At 54.3% G+C, this 23,720-nt stretch overlaps 1 protein-coding gene and 1 long non-coding RNA gene across 2 annotated transcripts in view; one reads left to right on the top strand and one right to left on the bottom strand.

The window, feature by feature from the left end:
• Positions 1–23,720, bottom strand: part of KSR1 (kinase suppressor of ras 1) — a 149,298-nt gene that overhangs the window by 43,783 nt on the left and 81,795 nt on the right. Inside the window, exon 3 of the mRNA XM_044390794.3 lies at positions 534–684. Within this exon, the coding sequence (XP_044246729.2) occupies positions 534–684 (151 nt within the window). The remainder of the gene's footprint in view (positions 1–533; positions 685–23,720) is intronic.
• On the top strand, positions 548–9,430 carry LOC123002041 (uncharacterized). The gene is made up of 3 exons (XR_006411525.3): positions 548–1,433; positions 1,925–2,033; positions 2,193–9,430. It is a non-coding gene; the product is annotated as an uncharacterized LOC123002041 (long non-coding RNA).

The following is a 23,720-nucleotide window of genomic DNA, read 5'->3' as shown; positions in this document are numbered from 1 at the left end:
GAGGAACTCCTCATAATGCCAGGATGACACACTTTGCCTGGGGCGGCCGCGTACACGCTCACAGCTGAAACACCATACCATTTCTCTCATCATGCTTCTGCCTTCCAAGCACACAGCCCAGCAGCCAATGGAGACAGGAGCAGGTAGGGAGCAGGCTGGGGGTGAGCCGAGGTGGGGAGGGGGCTGGAATGCAGGGAGCCGAGGGAGGGTTCGGAGCCCAATAGGTGTGCTCAAAAGAGGGGAAATCACACAGGGCCCACCCAGTGGACCGGTCTGGGGTCTCTGACGATGGCAAAAGCTTCCCCGGGTTCATCCTAGCCAGAACAGTTGGGGTGCAAACCCTCCATCTTAGGTCAGGCCACTGTCTGGCCTTTCCACGCCACCCCAGAAACTCTGGGCCACATTTGCCCCACCCCTGTCAGTGGCCCCAGAGAACAAGGACAGGCCTGGAGAGGGAAGGCTGGTGTCCCAGCCCAAGTGGAGAGACAGGGAGCCAACGGGGCTGGCCTCAGCACTGGGGAGGCCGGTCCTACCTCCCAGACCTGTCACTTTCCGCAGGCAGGCAAGGGCATACTGCAGGCGGCCACACTCCTCGGCATTAGCCCCATAGCGCCGAAGCGTCTCCTTCACCTTGACCTCGTTCATGTCCAGCAGGGCATCCAGCGTGAGCTCGCTGAGGATCTCCTGAGGAAGAACAGAAGGGACAGGCGGAGAGCCGGTGAGCAATCAGGCCGGCCCTGGCGCCCTCCTCATCCTCTCCATGGCCAGGGCTGGGCTTCCCCGCTGAGTGGCAGGGGCCAGGTGCTGGCAGGCCGGCCTCCGGACCAGAAGCCACCACTTGTCAGAGGACACAGGCAGCCGGCTCTCGCCCCCACCCCCAGCGCTCCCAGAGACAGCAGCTGAGGTTGAGACGCCAAAGCTTCAGGGCTGGGGTGGGGGAAGGACAGAAAAAACAGCAAAGTTACGATGAGGGCACTCTGCCCGCTTGTTTCTTTTTATGCCTCTGCACAGAAAAATGATGAATCATGACAACTTTTCAGAATGACAAGAACTTCAGATAAAGACGGCCCTTTGCAATTTTGCTCTATCTGAATTAGACAAGACAGATTCCAAATAAAACTGGCTTAACAGGAGAAGGATTAAAAAGAATTAACCCTCACCAAGCGCCGTCTAGGCACCTTATTTCTCAGTCAAAACCTTTTAAGGGTTCAAGGTAGCAGAGAGGAAGGGAGAGACTGGGGTGTGACAAGGACTCCATGTGGACTCTGAGGACGGAGGGGCCAGATGAGAAGGGACGCAGGGCACTTCTAGGAGAGAGAGTGCCCCTGGCTGACCAGCAAAGAAAAGGGAGCCTCAGACCAACAGCCAGAAGGAACTGGCTTCTGCCAACAACCCCAAGGCACCTAGACGCGGCTTCTCACCAGAGCCTCCAGGTAAGAGGCCGGCCTTGCTAACACCTTAAGGTCTTAGGCCTGGTGAGATCCTACACGGGGAAGCCAGCTGAGTGGCCTGAGCCCTTCATCCTGCTCTCCTCCTACAGATCCGTGAGCTGAGAAACGGGGGATGTTTTAAGCCGCTATGTTTGTGGTTATTTGTTAAACGGCAACAGAAAACTCATACAGAGGGGCGCCTGGGTGGCGCAGTCGTTAAGCGTCTGTCTTCGGCTCAGGGCGTGATCTCGGTGTTGTGGGATCAAGCCCCACATCAGTCTCCTCCGCTATGAGCCTGCTTCTTCCTCTCCCACTCCCCCTGCTTGTGTTCCCTCTCTCGCTGGCTGTCTCTATCTCTGTCAAATAAATAAATAAAATCTAAAAAAAAAAAAATTGGATTATCTTTCTAAAAAAAAAAAAAGAAAACTCATACAGAGAATGAATATTTGAATCAAGGCCTGACTTCAAAGCTTGTGCTCTTTCTTCTCATCAAGGAGGAAGGAAACCCCTCCGGCTCGGACTGCTCTGAGCCTTATGTGATACCAAGTCTGGAGCAGACCCACAGAAAGATGACACATGTCTCTGGCCTCAAGTGATTTGCAGGTAATTGACATAAAAAAACAAGTCACTGCAAAGTACTATCATATGGCCTAGCACAGAGAAAGCTCCAAGAGCCACCTGATGGGGTCGGGAAGGGAGCGTGGGATTGGGGATCAGGGTTTTTCTTCCTATTCTTCTTTGGCCCCTTTCTATATTTTCCAGATTTTCCATGTCAGGAAAGGCCAGGCATCCCACATCAAACAATTCACATAGAGCTTGCAGTTCTTCAGAATCTAAGCGGATTTTCACTGATGTCAGCAAGCTGTGTAATTTTCTTTTAGAAGAGTTATTGTCAGTTCACGCTGCTGTAAATCGTAGACGCAGGTGTTGACCTGAACCTGATGGAGATACCCGCAGTGAGTGCTAAGAGCAACGGTCTGGGCGTTTTTGCGATGCTGGTGGTGGGGGCCACGGCTGAGGCCTGGGGTCTGGCCATATCCCACCCCCACCCCTGCACCTTTGTGTCCTTGTCCGTATATTCTTCAATCTCCAGGGCTGTGGACAAGAATCGCATAGCTGTTTAGAGTGATTCACACTGAAATTTGGAAAAACAGACGCGAAAGAAGCACCAAGCAGCTCATCATCGGCGGGACAAACCCTTGGTCGTCAGAAATCCTTCCAGATGATAAAACAAGAGCGTCACAGGAAACCGCTGATAACGGCACGGACAGGAGGCTAGTCAGATAAAGGTCCCCAGGCAGCAGCTTTTGTTCAATCCCTGTGTCTTCCTTCACTGGCCTCTGAGACGCTCTTCATCAAAATGCAGTTTTGACATCTGTTCCCCTCCCTCTACTATGAAAACCAATTTGGCAATATTGTCAAGAACGAATGGCAGTGGCGTGGAGCTTTACGCAACGGCACAAGACGACCCACCACCCTTCCCTGGAGTGTCCTCAGAGCTCACCAAGCCTGCGGTTCCCCCAGCCTGTGATGACTCAGCAGTTCTCCAGAACAGAGATGCAGAAACAAGCCTAGTAAACCCAATCCCCAATCTAATTATCATGCAAATAGGGATTTTCTTCCTTTCGGTCTTTCTATTCCTCTCCTCCCCACCCACACCGAGTTTGCGGTTCTCAAACACAGTAAGTACTTTATTATGACGAGCCATCTGCCAGGACAATGCGCCCAGTGCTTTTGTATACGCTCTTGGCTCAGCACCACCCAGCAAGGACACACAGGCAGCGAGGTGCACCTGCCAGAGACCTCAGGCAGGGCAACTTAAGAAACAGCCAGACCCACGTGCGTGGGACCCCAAGCTCCTTCGACTACCCCCCTACCCCCATCATTCCTCAACCTGGCAAAGCCTTGGGGCACAACAGTTACCCCGAGGGGAAATAATTTTTTTCAAAGCAAAGGAATTCATTTCCACCTACTTTTTGGGGAAAAAACTATTACTATGAAATGGAACTTCTTTGTTCTTTATCAAAGTGAAGTAATCCCTTAGGAGAGAGAAAGAATATGTTCAAATCCATTCCTTTAAAAAAAAAAAAAAGGAAGAAAGAAGGTATTCCCTTAAAGTTTCAAATTAGCTGGAAAGTGTCTCCCACTGCCATGAGGCTTCGTGGATCAGCCCACCACACAGGAACGAGGCAACAAAGGCCACCTTCCTCCTCCTCCTCTGCCCTCTCTTTATGCTCCGATTCAAACCAGGGGCCGGCAAGACAAAACTGGGGGGCGGGCGGGGGGACTGGGGCAGAAGAGCCAATCCAGGGGCCCATTTAAAATCGGAGCTGCTCCTGCCTCTCCCAGGATGAGCCTAGCTTCCAGGGGCGTGAACTGTGCGTGTCCACCCGTGACATGAGAATGCTAGCACACGGTCATGGTCATCGTGTCCGAGGGCTCTTCTGTTCCAAACCCCTCCCCCTCCTACAGGGTGAGATCACCGAACTGGGGAGAGGGACCACCCCACTCGACCTAAAAGCTGCAGCCAAGAAAGCTAGCCGCCAGTCAGCAAGTTACCTGGCAGAGTAAGAGTCTCCCATACACAAGCCTCAGGGCCAGGCCGTGGGAAGAAAGGAGACCAGGGGGGATGTGGCCCTCTTGATCCATCTTTTATTCGAGACAGAAGTAGTAAAGACACTTCTTCTCTTCACTGGACAACAAGGAAGCCAACAGCAGCAAGGACAACGCTATAATCAGAAACCCACCCTCTGCCTTTGCTCAGTGTTGGGGTCTGAGGGGAGGCAATGGGAGGGTTGCTAAATCTTACTATAAAGAAATCTGGGGGCGCCTGGGTGGCTCAGTCAATTAGGCCTCTGGCTCTTGATTTCAGCTCAGGTCTTGATCTCAAGGGTTGTGAGATCAAGCCTTGAGTCAGGCTCTGTGCTGGGCTGGGCGTGGAGCCTGCTTAAGAGTCTGTCCCTCCCTTTGCCCCTCCCCCAGTTGTTTCCCCCTCTCTAAATAAGAAAAAAAAAGGGAAAAAAAACTGGATCTTTATTTTAAAATAGCTGATTTGGGGGCACCTGGGTGACTCAGTCAGTTGAGCATCTCACTTTAGCTCAGGTCATGATCTTGGGGTCCTGGGATCGAGCCCCACATCAGGCTCCCTGCTTAGCGGGGAGTCTCCCTCCCCTCTGCCCCTGTTCATGTTCAAACTCCCTCTCAAATAAATAAATTAAGTAGCTGATTTTCAAATGATAATAACTACTGCAAAACTGTGCAGACCAACAACCACATCTGTGAGGTACACGGAGCCCCAGCAAGGAGACCCTATGAAGATGTGACACGCAAGTTCTGTCTGATCAGCAACTTCTAAAGCTTTATCTCCGTGGGCAAGTGGGGAGGGAAGGCAGCCCAGCGACAGATGCCCTAGACAACACAGCACGGGTGGACAGGCCTTCTCAGTGAGGTGTCCACGCTGGCCCTGGGACCCCACCATGAAAACAAAGTGCCCTGGCCTTTCAACCCCTACAAGTGATTTGAGACCTGAAGTTAACTCAGTCAAGGTGGGAAAGTGCATGAGGTGAGCAAGCACGCTGGAACCAGGGGAATCAGTATACAAAGAAAAGGCATGCCCCCAGCTCTCCGCTGGACCTCCAGCTAGACGGTGGTCAGGCTGGGTGAGTGGCCGGGCAGGCCCTGGGAGTGGCCCTGATGTCTCTTCAAGCCGTGGCCCTACACAACTCGGCACCCCCAAACCTCACACGCGGATGTGATCTGCCCACCCACCACGACAGGCACAGCCAAGTCTGAGTTAGGAGTTCTTTTAGACCCCTTGCAACGTCTCTGGATCATCTCTAAATGGAACGCACATTAGGGAATGAGTTTCACCAACAGCTGCAGGTGACCTCACGCACCCACCAACCAGCGGGCAGGCGAGGCTGCTTTGAAGCCCCCTCCAGTCTGAGAGGCCCCATGGTCCCAGGAAGGCCTCCCACCTCCCTGGAGGCACGCGGAAGATGGCAAGTTGTCTCAAAGACAAGGACCTGGACCCTGGGGCTCTCGGAGGGGATGAAGACTGACAGTCCACACCGCTTCGAGGAGGATTCCTGCCCACCCCATCCCAGCTCCTGTCTAAAAAGAAATCATGGGGGCGCCTGGGTGGCTCAGTCGTTAAGCGTCTGCCTTCGGCTCAGGGCGTGATCATGGAGTCCTGGGATCAAGGCCCACATCAGGCTCCTCTGCTGGGAGCCTGCTTCTTCTTCCTCTCCCACTACCCCTGCCTGTGTTCCCTCTCTCACTGGCTCTCTCTCTCTGTCAAATAAATAAATAAAATAAAAATAAAAATAAATCATGAACTAGAAACCAAGAAGGGAAGACAGCGCTGCCTGGGCAGTGCAGGGGACCCCAAGCTCTGGCTCCGGCAAGGCTCCAGTTCACACCTGAGCACAGAAGTGGGGCAGCGAGAACCTGGGACAGAGCAAGAGCTCCGGAGGACACTGGCTCCCGGCCTCGGCCTGTTCCTTCAAGTCCCGGTTTATGTCCTCTGGTAGGTGACGGGGAAGTTATTCTTCCCGATGACCATTAGACAGCAGGGTTGGGGGAGGGCTGAGGTCACTCCCAGTCTACGGTAATTCACCTGCTGGTTCTGTTCTCTAGAGCAGGAGGCGGGGCCGGGCCGGGCCAAACACAGCTATCCCCTCCCCTCAGCAACTGGCAGCAGGTCACGGCAGGGGCCAAGATGAGTATCAGATGGCATGCTGGGACTTACGGGCAGCCATGGGGCTGCCTGGGGTCTATACTTAGAAACCTGTGCCGGCGGACACGGACAGTCATCCGCACTCGCCATGGTCAGTCAGAAGTCTAGAAATGCCAGGGGCTCTAACGCCTGTTTGTGGGCCACGTTCAAGTACCTGGGGCAGCTCCAGGCAGAATTCCGGTGAAGGCCTGGGTTAAAGGAAGGCCAAGAAGCAAACCCACACGTTGTGTTTCTAGTTAGCCTTCTGGTCCGAGAGCGCAGGATGGGTCAGTGCTGCTGGCTCTCTGGGTCCGTTTGCAGAACCCAGATTTCTGGTGTGTGGGTGCAGGGGCACCCCCCGCCCAAGCCCCACCCTGGCTGCGGATTAGCGAAAGGCCCAGGACCCTTCACTACAGAGGCTTCCCTGGGACTGGTCACACCAGAGAGGCCAGAGGTGGAACCCCAGAGCCCTGTGGATGGTGATGCAGACCCCTGCACACCCCTCCGAGGCCAGGGGGGCAGCTGGGGAAAGAGAGGGGGAAGAGCAAGGGAGTTTCTCTGGCAGCCCAGGTGGGGAGCCTACGTGCTTCCAGTTGGCAAGGCAACACTTGCCAGATGTTCCTCTCTGCCCTCTGCCCATGGCTGGGGCTGAGGGAGAGGGACAGCAAGACTTGGGTGACAACAGCTGGAAATTCTGTGAGGCACGGGGCGGGAGGGGGGGGCCAGAGGCAGTGAGGGCCTGGATCGGGCAGCCTTCTGGGGTTTCCGTGGAGATCAACAGACAGCTTTGTCCACAGGGTACTGGCTTGGTCTACAGACCGGTCCTGGGCCCAGTCTCCTCCTACCTCAGCGCCGGGAAATGAGAAATCGCCCCTCTCCCAGGAGAAGCCAGCCACTTTCTGGAAGGCTTCTCTCCACCACCTCCCAGCCAGACAACATAGTGAAGGAAAGGCCAGACCTGCTCGCTGGGACCCCATCACCTTGGGCCAGTCTGATTTCATCATTTGCAAAATGAGTGGGTTTGGCTGAATTAGAGTAGTGGCTCTCAACCCTGGTTGCACCCTGGGATTACCTGGGGGCGGGGTGGGGGGGCTTTTTAAAAAGGGTCCTGACGCTCACATTTCACCTCAAACCAATCAAATCAGAATTTCTCAGGGTGGGGACCATGAGAGAAGACAGGCTGCAGGGCCTTAAGTCGGGCTAAAGAAGCACAGGACAGGGAGTGTCTGAGAATGCCCAGTTCAGAAGGCAGGTCTGGCTGGGGTAGGGCAGGGCTGCGCCCTGGGGTTGACCCCTGCCTGTCTTCTCATAAGGCTCACACTCCTCCAACTCAACCCCAGCCTAGCCCAAGCTCCCAGATGTCCCAGGAGAGGTCTGTGCCTGCCTCCCTCCCTCCCACAAGACAGGTGGGGGCTTACAGAGTGGGGAGCCAGGCTGGAATCTTCAGGGAGTGGCTATCTCTGGCCTATGCATTGGTATGTCTGGGCTTAAAAGCCGCAGAAAGATGGGGCAGTGGTGGGGTAAGGTGTGGAGGTGGACGGATGCAGGTCAAAGGAGAGGAGCTGAGGAGGAGGTCAAGAAAGGCCAAGTGATGAGCCACTTATTATGCCTCTCCTAGGGGCCAGGTGTCTGCTAGATGAACGACAGAGATCAGTGCTTCCGGTCCCCATAACATCCTGAGATGGGTGGTAAGGTTCAGAGAGGGTAGGTAACTTGCCCAAGACCACACAGCCCGACTGGGAAGGCTGAGGCACGGCCACCTCTTCCTATTCCCAGCCAGCTGGCCCAGCCTGCGCTGCTGCCCACTGATATGCTCTATCGAGTGAGCTCCTCAGCCCAGGGTAGAGTTTACTTGGGGCCACATCCGGTTTCCCTGGCTCCACATCCCGCCCCACCCCCGCCTGCCGAGCTAGGTCGAGCTCTGGCTGTGGGGTTAAAAGCTCCCGCAGGTGGCCTCCCAGGGTCTTCTCCCCCACGTTCCTTTTCAAGGCCCTTCGTTCTCCTCGTGCCCTCTGGAGGACACCAGTGCTTCCTAACTCTGCCTGGCACCAGATCTCCAGCTTCTGGTGGCATGTGCTGTCGCCCCAGGCGCTGGACCCCCCCCCCTTCCTGGACAGCCTGTCTTGTGTCTCCTGTGAGCCCCGAGGTACCCAGAACAGGGATTGGCAAGCTGAACAGAGAGGGAATTATCTTCAGCTTTGCAGGCCATATGGTCTCCGTCAGAGACCCTGTCGTTAGAGCGCCAAACAGCCAGGCAGTATGTCAACAAATGGGTGAGGCCGCATTCCAATAAAACTTTAAGTACGGACACTGCAACTTGAATGTCTATCATCTCACATGTCATTCAACAGTCTTCTCTTTTTTTCTTGCAGTTAAAAACGTAAAAACCATTCTTCGTTTACAAAGCTATACAAAAAAACAGTGGTGGGCTGGACTTGGCCCCGGGGCACCGTTTGGCAACCCCTGATCCTGGGGGGTCATCCAGCCCCTCAGCAAACACACAACTCTGTTGGGCTCCATCTCCTTGGGGCCCTGCGCCTCACTGCTCCTTCCTTCCCACCTGCCTCTGTGCTGGCAGGTCTTGTCCCCGCCCGGCCCCTCAGCACAGCACACAACGTGCAGAAGGAGACCCAGAGGAGAGGCTTCCAGGGAGGCCCACACCTGCCATCTGGGCCACCTGCATTTTGTCACCTTCCTCTGTGTCATCGACACACATTCCCAAAATGGCTCCTCCAGGCTGCAGTTTGAAAACAGCCAGACGCGTCCAGCGTTAGACACACACACACCCAGCTTCAGGGCTGCATGCTTACCCCTCGGTACGCGCAACTTCCAAAATGGAGACACGAGACACACAGGCTTCTCCAGGAGCAGTTCTCTACACCCAGGATGCTTGCTGATATGGGGGGAAAAAGCCCTATTGCCCACTAGACTCCAGAGTAAGCCTCAAGTCAGAAATGGAATACTCTAAAACAAACAAACAAAAACGAGAACATTCAAAGATAAGACTGGGGTCAGAGTGGGACAGGGGGAGGGTTTGCCAGCAGCCAGAGAGCGACACGAACCTTGGGTGACGCTTGACTTCTGGGGAACTGGCAAACAGGAAAGTCCCTTCCTGCACAAGTAGGGCGGGGGGGGGGGCACAGCTTCCCCAGAGCAGCAGGCCCTCCCTGGCATCCCTGGTTGACACAGCAGGTGAGAGCAGGACAAGCAGGGGGCAGTGGGGATGCGAGCCAGGCCAGCAGCTGCATGGCGAGAGGCTGCTGAGTGAGGGTGGGTGTCTGAGGGACCCTCCCCACAGGGACACCTCAGAGGGGAGAAGGGGTGCTGTAACTGCCTGGGGACAACAGCCCTAAAACGGGACTGTACCTGGCAAACTGGGATGCCTGCTAATTCCACGCAGAGGGTGCAGGGAGTGGAGTCTGGTTTGAAAGGGATCTCCACATAGGAAACCCCAGCTCTCCTGAGGGCAAAGGCACGGACAGGGGCTCTTGGGTGTGGCCAACTTTACTGCTGGCTGATGCCCCCTTCAGCTCTCCCCATCCAAACACACCATCAAAAAGAGGATTCCCAGGCGGGTCTACCAATCTCCTACTCCCTCCTCCTCCATACCTGCAGGGCAGGAGCTGAGTTCAGCCAGCGAGGCCCACTGCACCAGAGCGCACCCAGACTGGCGAACAGGCCTCAGGCCACGGCAGCTTTGCTTAGGGCCCTGGCACGTGCCTGGTCCCAACTTGGGGCCAAGAGCCAAATCTACCAGAGGGGCACGTGCTAACGCATAGTTATGCAGTCTGTCCTTTGGGGTTGTTTGTCTATCTGTCTGGGTGGGGGATACACTAGGCCACAGAAAGTGAGCCCAGTCCGGAGACCTGAGAACCAGGCCGGAGACCTGAAAACAGGGGCCACATTGTTTCCACGCTACCCCACGGGCATCCAACCAGGAGACCAAGATCTTTCAGGAGATCTCTGTAGTTTTCCAGAAACCCTGTAAACAACTCCTGCCCCACAGCCACAATGGACCTCAAAGTATGGGAACCCAGTGGAGCCCAAGTGGACAGCCAAGACTCAAGTCAAGGAGGCCATCGCTGGTGCCACCAAGGTGTGAGGGCATAAAGGGGGTAATGAAGAGAGGGGAAATCCTTCCTCTGCTAAGGTTAAAGGGCAAAGTTTAAAAGGGACCTTAGAGACAATGTAGTCCAACACTCATTTTATGGAGTACAAAACGGAGGACCACAGAGGGGAGGGGACCTGCCTGGGTCACCCTGAACAACAGCACCAAGACCAGGTCCCAGATTTCCCAACACCCCTGCCAGTGTGGACACTAGCTATCCCGGGCCCCTGCGAGCGCTCAGTGTTGTTCCCTATGGGCATTCCTCACCCAGATGCAAAGGTTTCATTCCTGCCAGATTCTCGGAGCTGCTCTAGGAGGTGAGCCAAAAGGGTAAGGACTACCCTGAGAATCACCACCAAATACGCTAGCCTGAGGGATGCCAGGCCAGGCTGCTTGCCTCACGGGCCCAGAGCCCTACGGAATCCAGAAGCACTGAGCTTCTGGGCTCATGGCCTCACCCAGAGCCTGAAGTCCCTTACGTCTTGGTAAAGATAGCAAGTGGGTAGAAATTCTCAACTCCGTGTTCTTACCCACCTCTACCCATGCCCACTGATGGCAGTGCATGCTTTCCTTCTTCTCGACAAGCAGCAGCAAACCCCACATCACCAGCTAATCCCAAACACCCAGGTCCTGTGACACGGCCTGAGACCTGCCCTGGGCCGAGGCACACGGACTCTTACTCAGCTTCTCTGCGTGCTTCCTCTTTCCACAAACAGTCTCGTCACAAAAATAACCACTACTGGTACTGTCGCTGCTCGTGAAATGGCCTGCGTATAGCTGCTTGGTAGCGAAGGCAAGTGACGCTTAGAGAGACGACTTACTCACTTAAGACACAGCCAGGGAGCGCCGGAGCCCGGACTGGACCCTGGTCCGTGTAACTCCAAAGCTGGCACTCACAGCCTCTACACCCTTTGGCCTTGCTGGCCTGGGCGACCAGAGGCTCTGCCAGGCGGGGCTGGGGCTGCCTGTACAACTTCAGTTGCTTAAGCTCCCTGCAGAAGGAGCAGGCTCAGAACAACTACGTACTCTGTTCAAACCCAAAGCGTGAACAAGCCAAAAGTCATTAATTCACCAGAAGGATGGGGAAGATCTATTTCGGTAAGATCCTGATGGTTCCCCAGCCGCTGTACCGCAAGAGAGTCAGGGAATGAAACAAAGAAATGGAAATCACAATCGAGATCTCCCCAGACATGTTCTACAGACAGTGAGCAACCCAAGAACTCAGAGCCCAGCCAAATGTACCCGTTCTGGGGACTCACAGAAGGGCCACCTGATCCCGGACCCCAGTGCCTACCTTGCAACCCTCCAGCCTGGGCTGGTCCAGGCTTCTTGTTTCTTGCAGGACCACAGGTGGTGGGGTCCCCGTGCCCCTTGCAGCCTTGGCCATCACCCAGCTCCACAGGCAATGCATGGTGAGGGGCCCAGGCCCAGGGTCCCCGGCAGCCGCAGCCCTGGGCGCAGTGTCTCAGAGAAGGACAAGGCAGGGAGAGGAGTTTCTGTTTTCATGACTGTAGTGAACAGTCACTGTAGCCAAAAATAGTTTGTGCCTGGGAGCTGGGGAGTCAGCACATACCTCCCAGAGCAGGTGCTGGTTGTGAGATACTCAGGCTCTGGGGGGCCTCGATACAGGGGCCTGGGGACCTGGGAACCTGGGGACCCATGCACCCAGGATCCCGGGATACCAGGCCCTGGACAGAGAGGTGGTCTCTGCCTCACTGCTCACCTCCAGAAAGTCTGACCTGAGTCACCAAGGAACACGCTCATCTCCCTCCTCCCTGTGAATCATCTGGGGAACCCCCACCCCCACACGAACTCCAACTACCCCAACCTCCTGGAGCTCTCACACATTTGGGGCTGGCTGGTTTGCACCACCACAGGACAGCAGATGCCCTAGATGGCACACAAGAGAACCATTAAAAATGAGGCTCAGCTGTCAAAGCTCTTAGAATGATACACTGGAAACAGCGAACTTTACTCGATCGATGTACATGGGGAAAAAATGTAAAAGAAGTTAAGGGGCTGGCTAATAGTGGCTGGTGGAGTTGTGCGGGATTTTGTTTTCTTTTCTATTTTTTTATTTTCAAATTTTCCTGCAATGTACATTTGTGATTAGATTTAGGAAATGTTGCTTCGAAATAAAATTTTGAAAAAGGAAAAATGTTCAGGCATCACAGAGGGAAGGTACCACATGGTTCTATCTATGATAATTTAAAACGTGTGTGTGTCTGTCTGTCTGTCTGTGTGGATTTTGTCACCCCTGGTGTGGAGCCAGATATCCTGGGTAGGAATCCTGGCTGTACCACGTACCATCTAGGTGACCTCAAGTAAGCGACACCATCAGTTTCTCTGGCTTAGTTGCATATTGGTCATAAAAGCATTGCCTCCTGCTAGAGACAAAATACGCATGCCCCCACCGCAGAACTTAATCCCCAGGGTGATGGTATTAGGGGGTGGAGCCCTCAGGATAGGATTACTGCCCTTATATAAAAGACCCCAGAGAGCCGCCTGGCCCCTCCCACCGCATGAAGACAAAGCAGAGAGACCACGGGCTATGAATCAGGAAGTGGGTTCTCACCAGACACTGAATCTGCTGGCACCTTGATCTTGGACTTCCCAGCCTCCAGAACTATGAGAAATAAATTTCTGGTGCTTATAAGCCCCCAGTCTATGCTTTGTTATAGCAGCCCAGAGGGACTAAGACATCATCTCCTAAGGTTATTGGGATGGCTGAATGAGAGACACTCCGTGTAAAGCTCACAGCTCAGCACCAGGCGCGCTGGGAACACTCACTGAAGAATTAGAGCACAGGGCGCCTGACTGGCTCAGTCAGCGGAGCGTGCGACTCTATGCGTCAGGGTTGTGGGTTCGAGCTCCACGCTGGGTAGCGGGATTACTTAAAAATAAAACAATCTTAAAAAAGAAAAGAATTTATAGCATAAATTCATGAATAAACTTCATTTAAAAAAAAAAAGGAAAAAGAAAAGAAAAGCCAACAATGAAGGTTGACTGGAAGGAAATGCACCAAAATGTTTATAGCATTTCCTCAGAGTAGTAAGATTATGGGGTAAACCAACCATAAATGGTAGAATGACTGTTTTCATTTCTACACTTTTCAGATTTTGAAAGCGAATATCCAGGTATATTACTGGATATTAAGAAAAAAAGAAAGCCAAGAAGCAATGATTAGCTCTGTGCAGGATTACAAGTAACTCATTTCCTTTGCTTCTCTATATTTCCCAATCTAAAATACTTATTACCGTCACAGTGAAGAAAATGAGAAATGTCATTAAAAACAAAAAATGAGGGGACAGGCTCACTGATCCTATTCTAGAAATGTGATCTCTGCTGCCCCCCCCCCCCCCGCCCCACGCCAGGGTCTAGACCTCACATACCATCTCGAGCCTGAGGCCCTTTGTCTCCCACACAGACACAGGAGTCTTGCTCACTGATGGAAATGGGGCACAGCGGTCACCCCGGAGACCCTCAGAAGAAAGCCAGGTGACCATCCCCACGGAGAGCCCCTGGTGAGGGTGGGGACCGCAGCAACTGCAGTATAACCGCTCTTGCTCTCTGGGGTGCGAGCATTTACGCACGTCTCTTCTTGCGTCAGCAGGGCTGTCTTCCCTCCAGGAGCGCAGGTGGTACTGACCCTTCAGGTCCCCACGCACTCTGCCTTGCTGCTCCAGGGCTGAGCCATGACCCAGTGTGGGCTAACTGGAGTTTTTCATCTTCCAAGCCCTGCGCTTGGCTCTGGTCTAACACGTGACCAAAGGCAGGCCATGCAGAGCCTTCCGTGCGATTTTGCAGCTCCAGTCCTAGGGGAAGAAGCTCTCCATGGGCAAGCACCACCACGATGCAGGAAGAAGGTGAGGCTTAGCTGCTGGTGTCCTTGGCGCCTGGGTGGACTGGGCCTGGCTGGGAAGTACACTGTAACAGCATCATCTGAGCCTCTGCATCCAGACCTCGCTGGACTTCTATTACTTAAGCTGACAAGTCTAGTGTAAGCCAGTCGGCATTGGAACTTGCTACGGGAACATTCTAACTAATAGGAGAACATAATAGCTTGTACTTCGTAAGTACTTACTGTGCGCCCTCGTACCATGAATTCCTCCGTCTGTTTATCCCTCCCCTTCATCCATCTCATCGACGGACAGCTACTGAACACCCACTGTGCGCCAGGCACTTTATCCCATGCTAGGGGTACAACAGCACACAAAATACGTAGTCCTTTCTTTAGGGAGCTTACACCCGAACAGGAAACACAGAATACAAAACAAAAAATAACTAAAACTATGTAATTGAAATTTGTGAATAAATGCTAAAAAGGAAGGCACACGCTGAGACATGGGGGGGGGCATCTAATTTTAGACAGGGTGGCCTCTCTGAAGGGCAGACATCTGAAGATCCTAGCCGTCAGAGTACAGAAATTTCCAGGCAGAGGAAACAGAACATACAAAGGCCCTGGGCTATGACAGGAGACCTGACGTGTTCTAACACAAGGCGAAGAGCGAGGAGGGGCAGGAGACGGTGTGGAAGGAGGCAGACGCCAAATACTTCGGGGCCTCACAGGTGATGGTGAAGGGGCTTGGATTTTACGCTGAGGGCAAGACACTAAATGAAGGACTGTACCCAGAAAAGTGAGATGATCAGATGTGGGCTTTAAGAAAAATCACTCCTGGCTTATGAAAGATGAAATGAAGGAGTGGGCAAGAGTAGATACAGAGGGGTGCCTGGGTGGCACAGCGGTTAAGCGTCTGCCTTCGGCTCAGGGCGTGATCCCAGCGTTCTGGGATCGAGCCCCACATCAGGCTCCTCCTCTATGAGCCTGCTTCTTCCTCTCCCACTCCCCCTGCTTGTGTTCCCTCTCTCGCTGGCTGTCTCTATCTCTGTCAAATAAATAAATAAAATCTTAAAAAAAAAAAAAAAGAGTAGATACAGAGAGTGACGCAGGTGCTACTGCACAAGTCCGTGCACTAGCTAGGCCTGCGATGGGGTGAAGGGGGAGGGGAGCAGTAGTAAGAAGAGACACGGGTGGGTTTGGGATGTATATCTGGACATAGAACCAGGAGGCTTTGCTAGCTGATCAAATGTGGAGGTAAGGAAGCAGAAGGAATGAGAAGGGACTCTCAGTTTCTAGCCAGAGAACTGACAGACGAGTCAACAGGCTGAGAGGGAAGGGACTTGTCCCTGAGCAAGTGGCAAAATCAAGTTTCTATCTGCCTCCCAACACCAGGTTCTGGGCTGTCTATTTCCAATCTTTCTACCTGCCCAAAAGTATACAGAGGAGAACCGAGCCACCAAAATGCATATGTTGATTTTCCTTTAAAAGAAGGGCAATAAGAGAAGGGGCTTTTGTTTACAGTAATTAAAACAGGGTGGTGTTGACACAAGAACATCCCAGTGATCGATCTGGCTGGTTAGGCGTGTTCTAGAGCAATCTTGCCTTTGAGGCCAGTCCCGGAGGAGGGGACCCCAAACACAAACTGACAGCCCAGGAGCTGGGTGGTCCCAAAGGCGGCTTAGGGACACCCTAGCCAAAGTCATCCCACAGCAGGGCAAAGGCACATAGCCGTGCCACGTCCGGCCCCTCACCAAAGACAGCAGGGTCTGCTCAGGAACCCTGCCCTCGGCAGCCCCCACAAACCACCCCCCAGCAGCCCCTGCAACTCAACCTTCACGAGCCCAGAGAACGCTCCTGAGACCCCTCAGCCCAAGGGACCAAAACTCTTTGGATGATCTGATCCGAAGTCATTCATTCAACAAGGACATCTTCAATGTGCCAGACAGCAGGGACAGAGCAGTGAACAGAACAGCCAGATTCCTGCCCGCATGGCAGGCCCAGTCTAGTCGGTTTTCACTGGACGTGGCAGCCCAGAAGTCCAGAGGACTGAGGAGGCAGGCTCACCATTCATACCTGCCGACCGGTTCAGGGCGGTCCAGAACAGTCATGCTCTGGTTTTTTCAGATTTCTAGAAACCAGGGGCAACCTCACACTCAACGCTTAAAAGAGGGCACTCTGGCTCAGAATCAGAAAATAAATCACTTCGTCAACTGGAGAGAAGGAATAGATGCAGGTTCAGTAAGGACGGGAACTCAGGCGCAGCACTCGAACAGGGCCTGGCACATGACAGGAGCTAGGTATACACGGAACGAGTGCATGGCTGGGTGGACAGGAGGCAACACAGGAAGGCCCTCAGCTCTGTGTCGGCCCCATCTCAGCCCTTCCTCCCTTGGGGCCCGTCAGCCTGTTTCCATGGTGCTTATTTGTAGATGTGTACATCCCCCCCCCCCCCCGAGGAGCCCCCAGGGAAGCCTATATGTTGTTCAGCAGTTAATCCCCAGCGGTAATTAATCCGGGTAAGTGATCAACGGATGTAGAATGAACGGATAGCAAGGGAAGAGGGGAGGAGGAGAGGAAGGGAGGGAGGAAGCACAGAGGGAGGCAGGAAGGAAGGGGGGAGAGAGAGAAGGAGGGAGGTACAGAGAAAGAGAAAGGATCAAGTCAATCATAAAACTGCCACAGTGACCCTCGGCTGGGCTAATCTAAGAAAGAAGTAGAGTCCAGGAAGAGAGACTGGCTTTGGAACCACAGGGACCTGAGTTTGAATCCTGCCCCAGCTATCAGCTCACTGTGTGACACTGACATGTCACTCAACTTCTCTGAACCTCCATTTGCTCAGCTATAGAATGGGGACCAAGGTGTCCCCCCCCCCCCAAGGTGTAAGGATTGAACAGGATGCTAAACACACAAAACGCCACCTTCCTCCCATGTCCCACCTCCAGCTCTTCTCCTGCCTGGTTGGATGACGTGGGCACGCCAGCCCACCCCCAGGCCTCCATCTCCCCACCCCGCTGGGCTGGTACTGACACCTCCAATCCTCAGCCGCAGGGCAGCCCCGGGCCACCGGGGCCCACAAGCTGACGCAGATCCCTCCACGCAGCCCGGTGAGAGCGTGCGCTGCCCTCAGACGCCGCTCCCAGCTGCCAAGAGCAAGGCCGCTGAACAGTGGGGCCTCTGGCTCCCCGGGGAGAGGGTGGGGATGACAGGAAGATGGACAGGAGCACAGGCTGGGCGGAAGGGCAGTAGGATTCACGCGCATGCAAGCTGAACCCAGGAGCCAAATAGCAGCTCACTTTTCTGGTTCACTCTCCCACGGCCTCTGGCTTCACACGGCCCACCCGCCAGGGCCCACACGGGGCCACGGCCACTCCCAGCCCACGCGGAACCAGGCCGGTGGCAGACCTCGGGTAGCTCTCTTGCCCATCCCAAGAGAAGGCCTGGTTTTAAACACGGGAGTGCGAGGGTAGGAGAGGAAAGGGGAAAGAGAAACCTGCCCCGTCAGGGCCTTAACAAAAACCCCTTACCGGACCCGCCTGCATCTTCAGTTCAGAAAATGCCAGCAGCAAGAGCTCCGTCGGGGGGCCTGAGGCCTGTGGCTCGCGCCCTGGAATCCCGGCCTCTGCAGCGCCCACCTCTTGCGGCTAGGACTGATCCCAGCCAGCGCTCGCCACTTCCTCTAGCAACTTCCAGCGGGGAAATTGCTAAGGAAAACAAAATGGCTCCACGCCAGCAGGCTCTGAAATCACTTCCCCCCAGCTGCGACTTTTAACCTGTGGAAGATCTGGGGGGTGGGGGTGGAAAGAGCCACGGTGTGTGACTCTAGGTGTCTGGGGAGGGCGAAGGCAGCCTCCCTGCCTCCGCATCACTGTCCTGTGCGGTGCCAGGCCCGAGGGCCCCCCTCCACGAGGTGCCCCGCGTTCCCACACCAGCGCGGTCTCACCTTTCACTGTCCTCATGATAAACCCAGGCTCCTCGCCGGCAGGGGTTTTAGCTTCCCGAAAACAATTCTAATGCTCTCTCTCCCCTCTGGTGCACACACAGGCACTGCACTGGTCTCCAGATAAATCCCCCCACATGAAGATGGCCACGAACGGACCGTTTGCTCGCCAGTCCCTTCCCAGGCCAAGCCCTTTGCAAGCACTTCCTGGACGCCCGACCAGCGCTCTCAGCTCTCAGCCCTCAGGGGCTCTGCTGCTACGGTTCCCACCCTCTTGCCCTTCCTGCCAGCCTAGCTCCCAGCTCTGAGGGAAGTCCTCCCTGCTGTTGGTCCTTCTCCGACCTCCCAAGGTGGGCTTTGCCGGCTCGCTCCCCTAGACCCCATGCTGCCTTCTGTCAGGGCGCCTGGTGTCAACTCTCGGCCAGTCTCACTGCAGCCTGGGAGCTCCTGGGGTGGGGGGAGTGTTTCCAGCCTCTTGGCTGTGAGCGCAGGGTCCCGCCAGGGCAGGCTCCAGACGTGCACTGCCCAATACAGCGAGGGCCATATGTCTCTTTACGTGAAAATTCATGACAATAAAACAAAATTTAAATGTTGGCTTTCCCATTGCACTCATATTTCAAGTGCTCTGTTGGGTAGGGCAGTACAGAATGCTGCTATCTACTGGACAGCGTCGCTCTAGATGGAGATCTGATGCTTTGGGGCAAACAGACAAAGGCGTCTCCGGACTGTCTGTCTCCAACGGAGTTAGAAATCAAAGGTCCCGGGGCGCCTGGGTGGCTCAGCCATTAAGCGTCTGCCTTCGCCTCAGGTCATGATCCCAGAGTCCTGGGATCGAGCCCCACATCAGGCTCCTCTGCTATGAGCCTGCTTCTTCCTCTCCCACTCCCCCTGCTTGTGTTCCCTCTCTCGCTGTCTCTCTCTGTCAAAAAAATAAATAAAATCTTGAAAGAAAGAAAGAAAGAAAGAAAGAAAGAAAGAAAGAAAGAAAGGAAGGAAGGAAGGAAGGAAGGAAGGAAGAGAAATCAAAGGTCATGTATATCAGAAGCACCCACCACTGGGGTCTGGAGCTGTAGGGGGCTGAGACCTAACTCAGAAAGGAAAGGAGAACAGAGGCCCTTCATCCACACCAGAAACCAGGAAAGGCCACTACTAGCCTCGGGCCACTTCCACATCCAACCCCTCTCTTGAAGCAGCAGAAATGCACTATTTCCCGGAAGGGTCAAGATAAACAGAGAACGCAGAGGCCAGAAGGGACAGCTCCCACCACCATGGGCTACGCCAGTGCTGGGGCCCTTCAGACGGCTCAGCAAAGAAAACTGCCAGACTTCATGATTCAGATCCCTTCTCCAACAATCCAACCACAGCAAAAAAAAAAAAAAAAAAAAAAAAAAAGGGACACATAGATAGAACCCTGTTTTCAAGTCTCCATCTCCAGCCTCCATCCTGTGATGACTTTCATTCATTCCTCAGTCACTCCCTCACCCAGCAAGTATTTGCCAAGGGCTTCCCATAGGCCAGGCGCCGTGCAGCGGGCACGCCGACTCTTGGGGCACAAGCTGAAGCCTCCACGTGTGCAGATGGGAACCCCTCACACAGTCATTGCTAAGCTGGCTTGAGGAAATCTTCCCTCGTAACTAGTCTACCATGAGAGAGGAATGGGATGGATTTGTATGACTAACACAGAGTTGAGATTAAGACTTAAAAAATACTGTACGAGCCCATTTTAGCAACTATAAAAAACAAAAATAAAAAGGAAACAAATGTGTATGTAAATAAGAACAATGTGCTATCCTGGATTGGCTCCTAGAACCGAAAGAAGCCACTAATGGAAAAACTGGTGAAATCCAAAGAGAGTCTGGAATTCAGTTCCCAGTGGTGTACCAACACTGTGTTCTCCGCTCTGACAGACGTACTACGGTAACGTCTGATGTTAACGATGGGGGGATCTGGGTGAAGGCCGTCTACAGGAACTTTGTACAACCACTGCAGTTTTCCTGTAAAACTAAAACAATTCCAAAATCAAATGTTTATTTAAGAAAATAAGCAACGTTCAGATGACATTCAGAAGCTAAAGGGTTCTATCTCTGAGGTCATGTTTGTTTTGTTTTTCTGTTTTTAAGCAAAGCATGGGTTTTTACGCTGTTTGGAGCTTTGATTTCTGAGCTTTGCACCAATCTCTGACAGGTGGAAGTGTTAGAACCAATTCCAGCTACAAGCAGACAGAAGACCCATCAGGGCCGAGGGTGAGCAGGGTAGGGTGGGCGTCAGAGTCCAAAACTCAGACCCATACCCCCAGGACCCACCCTGAAGCCTGTGCCGGGGAGCGGCTCTAACTCCGGGCCCCCATCGCTGTGCCCCCCACACAGGTACAAGGAGAGACTCCAGGAGCAGAGCCACGTGGAGGCAGCCCCCTCCCGGATCAGCAGCGGCAGGGGTTACTAATGGCAACAGCCCTTCTTTCTAACCTTCAGCATACTCTGGCCCGGGGCTAAGAACCAACCTGAGATTTAAGGGGAAGAAACAATAATCTTGAGAGAAGGGGTCTGGAGAGTCTGGGGAAGACATACGAATACCCAGCCAATGATTCCTTGGGATTCTTAAAACCCATGCAGAAAGCTGCTGGCCCACCCCTGTCCTGCTCCCACCCCCTTGGCCTCAGTTCCTCCAAACTCCTACTGAGCATGCCCATGAGTGAGCTTTGGAACCAGAAAGGGAGTGGGAGGCAGACCCGGGCCCAGCTTCTGTTCTGCTGCCCTTCTTAGGCCTTGAGCCAACTCCCACGGCCTCTTGATTCAGAAAACTGCCTCCACCCCGCTCCTGCTCTCCCAGCCTTCCCTTGACTTCCCCTTCTTTGCACTCCCCAGATGGCTATTTCGAGCCACCTGTGTGCAAACCTCTAGCAGTCTCTGTGAGGCGGGCTCTCACTCAGGAGTAACAGTGGCCGAGGACGAAAGGTGAGGAAATTGCCTGAATTTTCTCTCCTCCACCCCAGGGAGCACTACTGTGCCTCCACTTGACCCTCGCCAAGTGCTTCAGAGCACAAGAGGCGCAGAGGTCATGGCGCAGCCCGGAACAAGACTACAGAGGCCTCACAGCAAAGGGCTAGTCAGGCTCCCCGGAAGCACAGGCCCTTTATGAGTGAGGCATGTTGGTATGGTCAGAAGAGGAGTGCCAAACAGGCCCAAGGACTCCTTGGGGCACTGGCTTGTCCCAGCCTTCCCAAGGGCACCAACTTTCCCAGGGCTCTTCCCAGAGGCCGACTCGTGAGGAGCTGAGCAGAGCTGGGGAGGTGAATGAATCTTTGGGGCTATGATTCTAAAGGGGCTTCTCTTGCAGGGCATGAAAAGCCAGACCTCGAAGTAACCTGTGTCACCACCCACTCAGGACCAAACCCTCGACCCCTGGGACATCCACGACGAAACGATGAGATTCACCCCTCCTCCCTCACGACTGTCACAACAAGCCCAGCACTCAGTGGGTTGTTATGGAGCTATTCCATATGGGAGGTTTCCAGTGGGAGCCAGCAGACAGACCACACACAACAAATAAGTTAGATACACTCCAGGAAGTGGTCGGTGTCATCGAGAAAAATCAGCCAAGATGCACTGGTAGAAAACAAGGGATAGGAGTGATCTTTAGATCAGGTTCTCAGGGAAGACTGCTCAGACGAGGTGACAATGGACCTGGTGCTACAGTGATGTCCGAGGAGAAAGCACTCCAGGGAGAGGAAGAGGGAGTGCGAAGGTCAGACCGGAGCGAGCAAAGAGGAGGGCGAGAGAGATGAGGTCAGAGAGGCCAACAGAGGCCCAAGTGGGTGAGGAATCTGGCATTTATTCGGAAAGAAACAGGAAGCACTGGAAAATGACACGATCCAGTTTATGTTTCTTAGTGGGCACTCTGGCTGCTGTGTGGAAGGGGAATGATACAGTAGGGAGACAGCTAAGGGGCTGCTGCAAGAGTTCAGGCAAGAGAGGTATGCTGGCCTTGACCGTGGTGGTGCTGGCGCTGGGGATGGAGAGCGGGACAGGTCTGCAGATCTGGGGGGGCGGAGCCCACAGGGCTAGCGAAGGGCTTGCACATGTGAGGGAGGGCAAGGGAACACTCAGGGACGGCCTCTTGGGTTGTGGCTTGAGCAACTGGGTGGATGATGCCACCATTCTCTGAGATGGGCAGGGGTGGGAAGAAAATATATCTCTGTGAATGGAAGGGGAAGAACAACAGCTCGGCCTGAAACATGCTCATTTCTGAGCTGCGTCATGATCTCCAGGTCACCGGGGAGGTCCCTGGGCAGCTGGAGACACTCCTACTCTTTCACCCTGAGCCCATCATTCCCACCGAGCTCTCTGCTCTATGTCTACCCCAGTCCCCCAGGCCGGGTAGCAGCCTGGTTCCCAAACCCCGTCTGGCTCTTGGGCCCTCCCACCTGCCTGACCCCTCCCTTACTGCCAGTGCTGACACCTCACTCCCGACCGCATAACTCAAACACCACCTGGCTCAGTAGCTGCTATGCCTCTGGGCCTGGCAGGAAGACCCCTGTCCCAGCTGCCCCCATGGGGCTCTCCAGGGGCCTACACGCCCCTGCAGCCAGCCTCCGTGGTCCCGGCTTCTGCGATGGGCACACCTGGCTCCTCTCTCCCAGACGGACCTGGGTGGAACCAGGTGTCCGGCACACTCGAGATCTCTGCAGATCCAAGGAAAAGCCCTGAGCAGCTAAGCCATCCGCCAGAGGTGGCTCGGGCCCTCGGAAGAAGTTACAACGCACAGTCTGGAGCCCAGCAGGCCCGGGTCTGAACCTCGAGAGCATCCCTGTTACCAGCTCTGGACCGTCACAGAGCCCTTCGGCCGCTCTGAACCCGTGGTCCTCGTCTGTCAAGTTAGGGATGACGCTAGTGGGACGCTGGGCAAGTCACTACCTCTGTGGAGCCCCGGCACCCTCCACTGCAAGCTACAGACGCAGCTGTGAGGAGAGGCTGCTTTCTGTCTCTGAGACTAGGGGAGGGGCGCGGTAAAGGCTGGGTTGGCTGGGGGGCAGGGGTGACCACTCAACTCTCCCTAGCTCCCAAGTCCATGATTTTAAACACGTCACCACAGACAACCATTACATGTTGTTGAGATCTCCTTCCTGGGTGGCAGGAAGCTGTTAGACAGGTGGGTGGGGAGACGTGGCTCCTCGCACACGTGTGCGTGTGTAAGTGTTAATAAAGCCCCAGGAAACTCCATCTCACAGGGTAGGCTCCCTCAACCTTCACAAAGACCAGCTCCTTCCTGCCAGCTTTGCTTTTTTTTTTTTTTTAAGATTTTATTTATTTATTTGACAGAGAGAAGGAGGGAACACAAGCAGGGAGAATGGGAGAGGGAGAAGCAGGCTTCCCACTGAGCAGGGAGCCCAACCCGGGGCTCGATCCTGGGACCCTAGGATCATGACCTGAGCCAAAGGCAGACACTTAACCCCTGAGCCACCCAGGCTCCCCTTCCTGCCAGCTTTGTAACTGCTGGCCTGCACCACAAATATGAGGGCTGCCAGAGCCAGGCCAGGCCAGACACATGTGACGTGTTAACAGCACCCCATGGGTTCCCCCCCATTTACCCCCATGTACTCCCACTCCTCCTCCCCATGACAGGACCTTTAATGATCGCGTCACTTCCTGTCCAGGAAATCTCTCCCAGGGAAAATTCCTAAATATACA

The sequence above is a fragment of the Ursus arctos genome, unplaced genomic scaffold, assembly GCF_023065955.2.
Source record: "Ursus arctos isolate Adak ecotype North America unplaced genomic scaffold, UrsArc2.0 scaffold_24, whole genome shotgun sequence".
Taxonomy (NCBI): Eukaryota; Metazoa; Chordata; class Mammalia; order Carnivora; family Ursidae; genus Ursus; species Ursus arctos.
Note: the sequence above shows the minus strand (reverse complement) of the source record. Positions and strands in the feature narration are given on the sequence as shown.